The sequence below is a fragment of the Pleurodeles waltl genome, chromosome 1_2 (assembly GCF_031143425.1).
Source record: "Pleurodeles waltl isolate 20211129_DDA chromosome 1_2, aPleWal1.hap1.20221129, whole genome shotgun sequence".
Taxonomy (NCBI): domain Eukaryota; kingdom Metazoa; phylum Chordata; class Amphibia; order Caudata; family Salamandridae; genus Pleurodeles; species Pleurodeles waltl.
The window spans coordinates 779,038,976-779,052,425 of NC_090437.1; the positions used below are offsets into that span (position 1 = coordinate 779,038,976).

Here is a 13,450-nt window from a genome sequence, read left to right on the forward strand (position 1 = left end):
GCCCCTTCCACACAAAGTAATGCATGGGAAGGGGCCGTATTTACGAGGTGGCATCAAGCCACAATATGTGGCTTGATGCCACCTCGTAAATACGACACAGCCCATAGCTCCACTGAAGCGTCCCTTTACGTGACACTCCGGGCTTAAAAACATGCCCCATAATGTGCAATAACAACCTTGGGCCTTTAACTTGTCACTGAGCCGCCTTACCAAATAAATGATGTGCCATGTCAACTGCCACAACAGTCTAAGATTGATTTTACACTATCTCATTGCAGAGAATAATGGTTTTCCTCCTGCCGACCTGCTTGTCCTGGATTTCACTGATGACCTGGATGACCAGCTGACACCCATCAATGAACCGACTCTCCAGGATGTCCTAGGATCCCTCCTGACACCACCTCCAGTTACAAGGAGGACACACAGCGTTGCGGGGTATCCACATGAACCAACCAAAATTTACAACCTGCCAGTACTGACACAGCACTGGACTCCGAGGGCTCAAAGACCAACTTTCAGAGGTCAGTGGTAGGAGTCCAGTGGGAGCTGGCCAAGCAGGTGCGGGTGGGGATGGAGACCATGGCAGGCAGCCTACAGGGAGTGCGGACATGCCTCATTACACCTAATGACGAGGCACACACTCCCCACTGCGTAGACTCCAGCAGCCCCTGGCGGACATAGCTGCTGCCATGTGGGAGGTGCCACAACAATTGCCCTCTCAAACTGGCATAAGCATAGCAGACAATAGGCTGGAGTCCATTCAGCAGGATGTGGTCTCCTTCACGGAAGTCATGGCTGCCTACCACCGCAATGTTGCAGCTATTTTGAAAAATCAGTTCCTCCTTGCTGCAGTGCCTTATGTCTTATCACAAGCTGCAGCTGCTGGGAACTTGGACTCCACATCTTTATCCCTTGACATGGGTATGTCCCCCTCTACCTCTACAACAGCACCACCAATGGCCACAGGAGGCACCACATACATCAGAGGATGAAGATGTGTAAGACATACTTTCAGTAGGAAAAGTACCCAGTAGCACTAGTCTGGGCCACATGGACAATTTCTCCTTAGTTCTAGGCTGAAGATCATGCCAGTGTTGTGACAGTAAGAAATGTGCTTGCTTCACCCACCCACTGGCGACTTGTCTGCTATGTACCTTTCATTTTCTCTCACATGCCATTTGCCAATTTTTGTTCCTCCTCACTAATGGACACTACTCATGACATGTCCCTCAACCCTGGACTCTGATTGTGTCACATATCTATGACATTCACTAATGGGGTCTCAGCCCTGGACATTGTAAATAATTCACTTTAACACTTCCACCTGTAAATAAACACCTTATATATATTTAGCATGTCTACATTTTCCGTAATCCATCTACTCATCTAAATGATTGTATTGTGTGAATCCATGTCACTGATTACAGAATAGCAGGAGATGAGTGCAGGACTGTGGGAAACAAAGCTACACACAAGGATCCTAACATAAAAAAGGTGTATGATGGTGTTGTCTGATACAACCAATTCACTGAGTATAAAAACAAAAATGGATGTATACATAATTTCCTTTTGATATACTGCAGGTATGGCTGAGAACCAAGTCAATGGCAATATAGCCAGCTGGAAATACCAGAACAATTCATTTGTGTGGTTCAGAGGTAGCTAACCGTATCAGTGATGGGCACCTGTCAGTGTTGCAGGATACAGTTCCAATTGTGCCTGTGTCAGGTGTGTCACAGTTCCCAACATTGTAACTACAGGATCCCACCAATGACAGCTGAAGTACCAGACTTACCTGTCCAAGACAAAGTATACATAGACATTGTGAATGGCAGGTACCCTGGATGTCAAATGCATGGACCAGTAGACGTGATGTTGCAGCCAATGGGACAGCTCCTTCATCAATAGGGGAAGCACATGGTCAATCAGGGATATCAAGACAGTAAGGATTCCATCGGCCATTCCCCCAATTTGCTCAGTGCACTCATGAGAAGACCCAGATACTCAAGCAACTTACACAAAATGTATGCAATTATAAACAGGATTTATTATAAAACCATTAACCTATATATTAACTAAAACCTACCCTATCCTGAATTAACCTATACTAACTATACTTATCACGCAACTACATCTATCTAACCTATCCTAAACTTATCTTACACATGGAACACCACACTGTAAACATTGCCTCCCCAAGCTCCCTTAAGAAACAAGATACAAGTAGGGCAACAATTAGTATAACTACACATCTACTAACTTATCCTATGTCCTAAATAAATACATATTTTTTGTTATATATTTTTTATTATTTTATTTAAAAATATATATATTGTTTTATAAACACAAATACCTCAATACCCAACCCTCACCAATAAAAACATAATAAGAACCCCCTCACTATACTTAACCTAACTTATGCCTACCCTACACTAACCTAATACTAAGGGCCATATTTATACTCCGTTTGCGCCGGATTTGCGTCGTTTTTTTTTCACGCAAATTCGACGCAAAACGAACTCCATATTTATACTCTGGCGTTAGACGCGTCTAGCGCCAAAGTCCATGGAGTTTGCGTCATTTTTTAGCGTGGACACCTACTTTGCGTTAATGATATGCAAGGTAGGCGTTCCCGTCTAAAAAATTGACTCCGAGGCATGTGCGCCGTATTTACACTCCCGGGCAAAACTGACGCCCGGGAGTGGGCGGGTAAAAAAAAATGACGTCCAGCCACTTTTGCGTCATTTTTTAGCGCCTGGTCAGGGCAGGCTTTAAGGGACCTGTGGGCTCGGAAGGAGCCCAGAGGTGCCCTCCCATGCCCCCAGGGACACCCCCTGTCACCCTTGCCCACACCAGGAGGACGCCTAAGGATGGAGGGACCCATCCCAGGGAACATGAGGTAAGTTCAGGTAAGTAATTTTTTTTTTTTTTTTGGGTGGCATAGGGGGGCCTGATTTGTGCCCCCCTACATGCCACTATGCCCAATGACCATGCCCAGGGGACAGAAGTCCCCTGGGCATGGCCATTGGGCAAGGGGGCATGACTCCTGTCTTTGCTAAGACAGGAGTCATTTCAATGGGGGTTGGGAGTCTAAAAAAATGGCGCAAATCGGGTTGAGGCGAAAATGTTGCCTCAGCCTGACTTGCCCCATTTTTGGCGCCCAAGCTCCACATTCCCCTACGCCGGCGCTGCCTGGTGTACGTCATTTTTTTTGACGCACACCAGGCAGCTCCGCCGGCTAACGCCAGCTAACGTAATTGAATAAATACGGCACCCGCATGGCGCTTCAGAATGGCGTTAGATTTTTTGACGCACAACTGCGTTGGCGCAGTTGTGCGTCGAAAAGTATAAATATGGCCCTGATTACCTAAAACTCAACTTAAAACTTATCAAACCTTTAAACGGGACGGGAAGGAACTGGGAGGTAGCCCACAAGTTTAATTGTTAACTTCTACCCCTTTTTTAATTGTTTTTATGTACTTTAACATCCTCCTGTTGTCTGCTGGTTCCTCCTCCAATTTGTCCAGTCTCTTGAGGATGTTATTTAGGTCCTATCTGAGGTCTAGCTCAAATTGTGTAGGAACACCAGCAGCTGGTGAAATATGAGGACAATAAAGCATCAGCATTAGGTGGAGTTTGTACAGAAATGTAAAGTACACAGCAACAGCAAATAACAGATACATTCCAACACACATTCCTCAACAATGACTTCCTCCTCAACTATGTCTATTTCCAAACAGACATCACTAGTATCGTGTACACGTCAGTGGGATGACGGCAATCCATTGTTAATCAAAGGGGCCCAGAGCTGATAGGAAAAAATAAAACCCTGATCAACATTTGTGTCTTATAACTTGTGAGGATCACGTGCCTCTACAGGGCTGGATTTCCTGTCTCCCTGGGCATGATAGTGGGGCAGCTAACTACCAACCTGCTATTCTGAGGTTTGGTAAATCTACATTCATGGGTCCTGGTGTAAGACCTGGCGTGAGCATACTTTACAAGGGGCCACGCCATCTCCTGTGATGTGCCCACATGTACAACTGATGTAATATTGGCAGAAGAAAGGTTGGGTAAAGCCTGAGCTGCACATCACAGTTGTCAACACATTACAGAACCGAAGTCCCATACCCTGTGCTATGTAGTCCTACATGTGTTAAACGGCACACACATGGTGGCTGTATGGATACCCTAAAGCCCATAGTGATGTTGGCACTGCATTGGGTGCTGCAACTGTATTCTGAAACGTGTTCCATCATTAGCACATGCATGTCAGAGATCATCAAAGTACCAGGTACACACACACAATTCACACCTTATGCATAATTGATGTGACCTAGATCAGTCACAATTATCATGGTGGCAGGACCATGTTGTGAAAAGTCCAGACATCTGATGAGGGAGAATCATAGACTTTTCCCACAACCATCTGGAGTGCAGTTGTCCACAAATTGTGTACACTAATGACTGTTGTGCAGCACATTATGTCTTCTTGCAGTGCTACAAACTCATTATATCTGAAAGTTACTGAGGTGCCTGTGGTGTGTGTGTTTCCTACATAATCCCCCTAGAGACTTCTGCAGATAGAACCCATGTTTGTACCATCTTGTCAATACGTGTATGTTATGTGTGGCACACAGTGCTGACAATGGTGCTGTGACAAAGTGGTTGTCAACAGGCATGCCATATACATATACAGCTGCCATGTAACCTATAATGGTGGACAACAATGAATATGTGGTCAGCCATTACTATTCCTATTACACACAATTCCATGCCAGCACACGTTGGCCCTTGAACTACATACAAGCCATTCTCAATGCACAACATTCCAACATACATGATGTCACCATCCATCCTCCTATGATATCAGATCATTGGTCAGGCAAAAGCTTCTGTCATTGCATTCCACACTTCTGACTGACTCACACCAAACCCTGGATTTGCTCACAGGACGTACAATATGACACTACCTGGATGCATCGGGGTCTTGAAAACACACCACCTCTCCTATGGTGTAGGACGCTGGTCCACCTGCAATACATAAATAGAAAACATTGCTTAGTGTAAATGCTCAGTTTCAGTAAATGGACATTTTCAGTGTAAATGTGTTAGGCTGAGTGAGGAAGTCATACTAGTGATAGATGATAGTAACTGATAAACATCTATGATCACTCAATCACACACACTGTAAGATATGGTAGACCCATGTACCTACATACCATCACTGTCCCTGACACTCTTGTGGTGCTTTTCACTGCGCCATTTATACATGGCATTGTCATGCAGCTGCCTGTTAGCACGACACCTCCATGACCATATGGGACTGCTTGATGATGTATATTCCATCTAAGGGGTTTGCGATGGTTGTTGCATTGCCTGCCCAATTGTAACACCCATAGTATTTCAGCCTGCATCAGATGTTGTATACATCTACATCATTGTCATGGCAAACTACTATCCTGGGGATGTGTGGATGTTCCAAGGTGTTGAGGAATGGCATTATACATCCTTAAGTGAAGTAAGTAATATGTGTGTGCCATCACAAGGCACACATACTTTCAAAATTGCTATGGGAGGGTGTTCATGTGAAGTTGGTGTACCTACCTGCACACTGACTGAATTAAATTATGGATGTAGTGCCAATAGTGTGTGGCCTGCCATTGTTGCCATAGTATACCATTGTTAGTCGAGTGAGGGATGAGAACATGGGCATAGAAATACGGTTCAACCCAGACACTTGCTTAGTAGTCAAAGGATGCATCTAGTGGTGCAGGTTAGTGAGTGATGTGCCAGTGATGGAGCTGATACAGAGCAGCCCCATACTGTCAGTGAGAAGCGGCGAGCCTGTTGAACTGACTCTGCACATGTGTCTGCTTATAGATATCTTACAGGCTGTGATACACAATGAACAGGAACATGGAACTGCCAGTAGTCTGGACCAGTGCATGATCAAGCACCCTTACATGGCCTTGGCTAATGAAACAAAGGGGCCGATAGAACTGCAGTGGTGCAGCACTGTTAGACCTTACAGCCTTGGTCACCCCAAACTTTTTGCCTGCCTCCCTCCACTTTTTTGACATTTTTTTCGCTGGTTTTAGGACTCTGCGCACTTTACTGCTGCTAACCAGTGCTAAAGTGCATATGCTCTCTCCCTTAAAGCATGGTAACATTGGTTCATACCCAATTGGCATATTTGATTTACTTGTAAGTCCCTAGTAAAGTGCACTACATGTGCCCCGGGTCTTTAGATTGAATGCTACTAGTAGGCCTGCAGCACTAATTGTGCTACCCACATAAGTAGCTCCTTAACCATGTCTCAGGACTGCCATTGCACGGCCTGTGTGTGCAATTTCACTGCTACTTCAACTTGGCATTTAAAAGTACTTGCCAAGCCTTAAACCCCCCATTTTCTACATATAAGTCACCCCTGAGGTAGGCCCTAGGTAAACCATAGGGCAGGATGCTGTGTAATCAAAAGGCAGGACATATACCTGTGTGTTTTATATGTCCTGGTAGTGGAACACTCCTAAATTCATTTTCCACTGCTGTGAGGCCTGCTCCTTTCATACGGTAACATTAGGGCTAACCTCATATACTGTTTGGGTGGTAGATTCTGATCAGAAATGGGTAGACAGGTCATATTTAGCATGGCCAGAATGTTAAATACAAAATCCTACCTACTGGTGAGGTTGGATTTTATATTACTATTTTAGAAATGCCACTTTTAGAAAGTGAGTATTTCTCTGTGCTTAAAATCCATCTGTGCTTTACAGTCTGTTTCCAATCCATATCTGGGCTGGGCTGGTTGACAGCTCCATTATGCATTTCACCCAGACAACCACAATCACAGGATGCTCAGTCACACTTGCACACATCTGCATACTGAATGGGTCTTCCTGGGCTGGAAGGGTGGAGGGGCTTGACACATTTCAAAGGCTAGTGGCATGCCCTCACACAAAGGACTGCCACACCCCCTACTGGGATGCTGGCAGACAGACCTGTACTGAAAGGGGACCTTGTGCACTTCAAAACCACTCTTTGATGTCTCCCCCCACTTCAAAGGCACTTTTGGATATATAAACTGGGTCCCTGACCCTACCAACTCAGACAATTAATGGGACAGACACTCTGAACCAGATCCTGCAACCTGCCAGAGGAGCTGCCTGGCTGCCCAAAAGACTCACCTGGACTGCTTTGCTGTGACGGACTGCTGTCTTGCTGTTGCCCTGCTACCTTGCTGGCCTCTGACTTTGAGAAGTGCACTCCAAGAGTTGGATTGAGCTTGCCTCCTGTTGCCTGAAGTCTCAGGGACAAAAAGACTTCGGTGGTCATTATAACCCTGGCGGTCGGTGTTAAAGCGGCGGTAAGACCGCCAACAGGCCGGCGGTAAAAAAAATGGAATTACGACCATGGTGGAAACCGCCAACATAGACAGCCACTTTAACACTCCGACCGCCAAGTCGGTACAAACACAGCGGCGGTCACCGCCAACAGACAGGCGGAACACAATATACCGCCCACAGAATTACAACCTACCAATCCGCCACCTTTTCCGGGGCGGATTCACCGTGAACAAAAACACGGCAGAAACAGAAGGGAAAACGCTCACCTCTGCACACCCCACGAGGAACCAGGACGCCATGGAACCAGAGCTCCACATTTTTCCAGCCATTATCTTCTTGCTCCTCTACCAGGAACACGCACGGCGGCGGCGAAGACCACGGTGAGTACTGCACCCACGACACAGGGGAGGGGGGAGGGAAAAAAAGAGTGACACACACACGCAACACGCAACAACCCCACCCCCACCCTCACCCACGACAACACACACACTAATACAGCATGATACATAACAGTTACATCCCCTAACCCCCCTGGAAGAATGCAAAGACAAAAGGAAATGAGGTGAACGATTGTAATATGTTAAAATTCAGTATTAAAAAAATATACATACACTATTTACAAATATATACACCAATAATATTAGTCCAAGGTATTCCACCATTAAAGTGCATGGACCACTGGGCCCAAAATGCATGGGCGAGGCCCACACAAGATACCTGAACAAAACAGAGAGAACACTGCAGGGGCATCAGATAGAAATAAAACAGGCACCTCAGGGGGAAGGGAAAGGGTGGGCACCTCTGCCGGTTGAGTGCACGACGCCAAATCCACAAGGGGGCCCCATGCCCACTGTTCAATCTTGGGGAGTGCAAAGCCACAGTCTCTCGAGTCTCTACAGTGGGTGGTTTGCCCACTGCTACATCCTGGGGAGGGCAAAGCCACAGTCTCTCAAATGGATAACAGTCTCCACTGGTTCTGGAGGGGGCCTTGTGCTCAGAGTGCTTCATCCTGCTTGTGGCGGCCTCAGTAGTGTCAGAGCTTTTGGCGCTCATGGGCCTGCGGTGCTTGTGGCGGCGGTGTCCTTGGCAGCGGTGTCCTTGGCAGCGGTGCTTGTGGCAGCGGTGTCTTTGACAGCGGTGCTTCTGGCGGCAGTGTCCTTGGCAGCAGTGCTTGTGGAGGCGGTGTCCTTGGCAGCGGTGCTTGTGGCGGCGGTGTCTTTGGCAGCAGTGCTTGTGGTGGCGGTGTCCTTGGCAGCAGTGCTTGTGGTGGCGGTGTCTTTGGCAGTGGTGCTTGTGGCGGCGATGTCTTTGGCAGCAGTTCAGCTGCTGGCGGTCCTCTCTTGGGCAGCGGGGCTGCTGCTGGCAGTCCTGTCTTGGGCAGCGGGCTGCTGCTTGCCTGCTCCTTGGCAGCGGGGCTGCTGCTGGCGGTCCTGTCTTGGGCAGCAGGGCTGCTGGCGGTCGGCTCCTTTGCAGCGGGGATGATGGCGGTCTTCTCCGCCGTGCTGATCTTCCCAGACTTGCCGGTTTTCTTGTGCTCCTTCCCCACCTTGGAAGGTGTCGCAGCTGACTCCACACTCCCACCTGTACCCCTGGGAGCGGCTTTGGTGGCTGGTGTCTTCCCCTCTCCCGCCGGCAATGCCCAACTTTTGATGCTTGACAGGTGGGGGACTGTCCGTGCTGTGGCTCCTTGCCACACTGGCTGCCCTGCTGCCTGGTGCACTCCATAATCCGGTGACTACTGGCACCACTGGTCCCGCCGATGTTGTGGCTGAGGTGCTAGCTTGGGACCTGGAGAGTTGGGCCCTAGGAGACTGACGGGGTGGGGGAGGTGAGGGAAAGAGGTCAAGGCTGGCCAGGAAAAGTTTCTTAGGAACACTGGGACGGGTAGATGGAGGGGGATTGGGAGTGGAGGAAGAGGTAGTGGTCGTAGGAGGTGTACGTTTGCTGAGTTTGGGTGAAGGTGCATGGGCTGGAGGCTGTCGTGAGGTGGATGGCTGCTGGGTGGGTGTGTGGCTGTGTTTGTGCACCTTGGGAGGTTGGCTCACAGACACACTGGGAGAGGACACAGGGGATGTGTGAATGGTAGTGGGGGTGGTGACTGCACGTGAGCGGGGTGTGGTGGTGGGTGTGCTGGTGATGGACGTAGTGGCTGAAGATGTAGTGCATGCAGGTGTGAGTGGAGACGAGACTGGGAGGGATGAGGTAGACGAGGGGGAGGGGGACACAGTGGAGGCAGTAGATGTTGGTATGTCTGCATGTGTGTGATGCTTGCATGAGTGCCTGTGGGATGTGTGGTGCTTATGTTTGCCAGAGCTTCCCTTGTGTGATGAGGTGTGTGCAGGCTGGTCTGATGGTGTGCTTGGGATAGGGTGAGGTACAGGGGTGTGGGTCTGGGTGGAGGAAGTTGGAGGGGGTAGGCTAGAGACAGGGACAATGGCTGCCATCAGTGCTGAGGCCAGAGTCTGAAAAGCTCACTGAAGGGCTGCCTGACCAGAATGAATGTCCTCCAGGAATGCATTGGTTTGTTGCAAGTCCCTCTCTACACCCTGGATGGCATTCAAAATGGTAGACTGCCCAACAGTGAGGGACCTGAGGAGGTCAATGGCCTCATCACTGAGGGCAGCAGGGATGACTGGGGAAGGGCCTTAGGTGCCTGGGGCGAAGGTGATGCCCACCCTCCCGGGTGAGCGGGCACGGGGCAAAGGCTGAGGGGCTGCTGGGAGGACGGTGCTGGAGGGGGTGGTGGCGGCTGTACCTGTAGATGCGGGGGGCACAGATGGGCCCGCCACCGAAGGGAGCTCTCATCAGAGGACGAGTCCGAATCACTGGTGTCAGCTCCTGTCCCCGCTGTAGAGCTCCCCTCTCCCTCCGTCCCACTGGTGAAATCGGAGTCCGTAGTCTCACCCTCCAGGGCCATGTGGGATGCAGCTCCCTCCTGCTCCGGTGCCACTGCTCCTCCGCCTGATTATGCTAATGCACACAAGAACAGGGAGACCACAAAAAGAGGGGTGGGGAAGACAGAAGAAAGACATGTTGAGTGCATGCATTACTGCTACCATTGGCGGACACAACAGACACAGAAGCCCCCTGCACTACGCCGCGCACTGGGGGTCCACTATTCAATCCCTGGGACATGGCCTACAAGGCTATGGCCGATATCTGCACACATGGATGTCACAGGAGCCTCACTAGGCGTAGTTGGCACTGTACCCAGGTGGGGTGAGGTGCCACAGGGTCTGCCTGAAAAAGGGAACTTAACTAGTACACTCGCCCTGGCCTAGGGGAACTCATAGCCCACCTCCACCACCCAGACACCTCCACTGCGTGCTGAATCAGCAGAATGAGAGTGTACTCACCTCCTTGTTGCAGCTGTGATGCCCTCAAGTGCCTATCCAACTCCAGATACGCCACCGCCACGACCCTGAACATCAGGGGGGGTCATGGTGCGACGGGCACCCCTCCCACGTTGGGAGGCCATCCCCAGCTGGGCCTCCGCCGTCTTCTTGCTCCAGCGGCGAATGTCCTCCCATCTTTTACGGCAGTGGGTGCTCCGTCTGTGGTAGACCACCAGGGTCTGGACGTCCTTGGCGATCGCACGCCAAACATCCTTCTTCTGGTGGGCGCTGACCTACAGGAATTGTACAGGGGGAAAAGAAAAGTTATTACCAACTGCACCGGCACAGTCATTGGCCCGCATCCCTACCCTTGCCATGTGGCACATGCACTCCTCATGCACGCCTCATTCCCCCCCATCTTTCATCCACCCTACTCCACATAGGCATTGCCCATACAGCATGCTCACAGTGTACTTACCTGTTTGTCTGGAGGACCGTAGAGTAGTGTGTACTGGGGGAGGACCCTATCCACGTGTTTCTCCAACTCCTCCGTGCTGAAGGCAGGGGCCCTTTTCCCAGACGCACGAGCCATTGTCTCTTCCAGACTGAGGTCACAGCAGCACTTGCAGTGTAGGTCCTCTCCTGTCGAAGATCAGGTATCGAGTGATTGAACTGATAGAAAATGGCGGTCACGTCCGCGGCGGTGCGTACCTTCACCGCCGGCGTACATCGTCATTGGCTCTTGGGACCCATAGGGTCCAATGTTAACCAATGCAGAATTGCGCCGCGGTCTTCGACCGCCTACCGCGACGGTGTACAACGCCAGCGCAGTTACCTCATATCCCATTGTCTCACTTTACAGGTCAGGCAGCCACCATTTCAGGGGCCCACATGGCTTTATTTTTAACTGCGTCACACATACCTAGGCCTTGGCTTAACACTCTTACAGGAAAATTTGGGTTATGAATAGTTTTCTGAGTAAGCTGTGTTTAGGTACCTCTGAGTTGGTTGACTCTGTGCTCGCTGTTGTTCTCCATAGGCACCGTCCGCTGGGACATGTGAGGAGATGGCGGCATCCTCCGGTGTACAGACCACTGGTGGACCTGTCGACAATGGAGGAAAGACATGTAATCATCACCTACAGGCTTGATCGTGCCACAATCCTGGAACTGCGTGTCCAGTTGGAACCAGACCTGATGTCAGCTATCCGCCATTCCACAGGGATCCCCCCTCAAGTGCATGTGCTGTCAGTGCTCCATTTCCTTGCAAGTGGGTCATTTCAAACAACAGTGGCCATAGCATCAGGGATGTCCCAGCCTATGTTTTCCAACATGTTGTTCAGAGTGTTGTCTGCTCTGCTGAAACACATGCGGAGCTACATCGTTTTCCCTCAGGTGTAGGATTTGCCTACAGTGAAAGGTGACTTCTATGCCCTGGGACATATCCCCAACATCATAGATGCCATTGATGGGACACATGTGGCCTTGGTCCCCCCGCAGGAGTGAACAAGTGTACAGAAACCGGAAGAGTTACCATTCAATGAATGTGCAGATGGTGTGTTTGGCAGACCAGTACCTCTCCCATGTTAATGCCAAATTTCCTGGCTCAGTGCATGACGCTTACATCCTGCGGAATAGCAGCATCCCTTATGTGATGGGGCAACTACAGAGGCACCGTGTGTGGCTACTAGGTGAGCACCTGGAACCAAATCAGTGGGAATAGTTGTCTGGGTCTGGGGATATCCCTAAGAGTTAGTGTGTGTCTAACAGTTGTCCCTCGCTATTTGCAGGTGACTCTGGTTACCCCAACCTGTCATGGCTACTGAGCCCAATGAGGAATCCCAGGACCAGGGCAGAGGAACGCTACAATGAGGCCCATGGGCGGACTAGGAGGGTGATCGAACGCACCTTCGGCCTCCTGAAGGCCAGGTTTAGGTGCCTCCATATGACAGGTGGATCCCTATTCTACTCATCAAAGAAGGTGTGCCAGATCATCGTGGCCTGCTGCATTCTTCACAACTTAGCTTTGCGACGACAGGTGCCTTTTCTGCAGGAGGATGGTCCAGATGGAGGTGTTGTGGCAGCTGTGGAGCCTGTGGACAGTGAAGACGAGGAAGCAGAAGAAGAGGACATAGACAACAGGAACTCTGTGATCCTGCAATACTTCCAGTGAGAAACAGGTAAGAAGACAAACCTGCCTACTACATGTAGTTTAACACTACTACCTCTCTACTGTCGGTCCTTTTCACCCAGTGTATGGTCACTGAGTTGTCACTTTCTGTTACGATTTCACAGATGTGGGTCCCACTGTGTGACATCTGCTTTGTTTCCTCATGGACTATAGCTGTGTGACATAGGTATGTTGACATTACCATTGAAAGAGCATTTTGTCACTGTAATTGCTAATACACTAATTCGAAATCACAGACTGACTCCAGATTGTTTTGTGTTTTAAGGGTGTTTATTTAAGTGCTCAGTATTGGAGGGGGTTGTTAAATGGTGAGGGGTGATGGTGGAGGAATGTCCATGGCAGAGTCCAGTCTATTATTCTCACAGGTGCATTGTCAAAAGGGCCATAGGAAGTAGAGCTGGGGCAGTTTGAGGATGGACAGGGTGACAAGGTGGGATAAAAGGATGACAATCAGGGTGGTCTCATTTCTTGGCGGGGGTCTTGGCATCGTTCTCTGTCTTTGTCCTGGATCTCAGGGACCGTTTGCGGGGTGGTTCTCCATCTGCAGGGGATGGGGTGCTGGTGTGGTGGTCCTGTGGC

At 49.7% G+C, this 13,450-nt stretch overlaps 1 protein-coding gene across 2 annotated transcripts in view; it reads left to right on the forward strand.

Moving 5' to 3' along the window:
• Positions 1-1,352, forward strand: part of SMIM31 (small integral membrane protein 31) — a 149,969-nt gene extending 148,617 nt beyond the window's left edge. For both annotated transcript variants that reach the window (XM_069243884.1, XM_069243874.1), the window contains exon 4: positions 279-1,352. In XM_069243884.1, the coding sequence (XP_069099985.1) occupies positions 279-285 (7 nt within the window). In that variant the 3' untranslated portion in view covers positions 286-1,352. The remainder of the gene's footprint in view (positions 1-278) is intronic.
• The last annotated feature ends 12,098 nt before the right edge of the window (positions 1,353-13,450 follow it).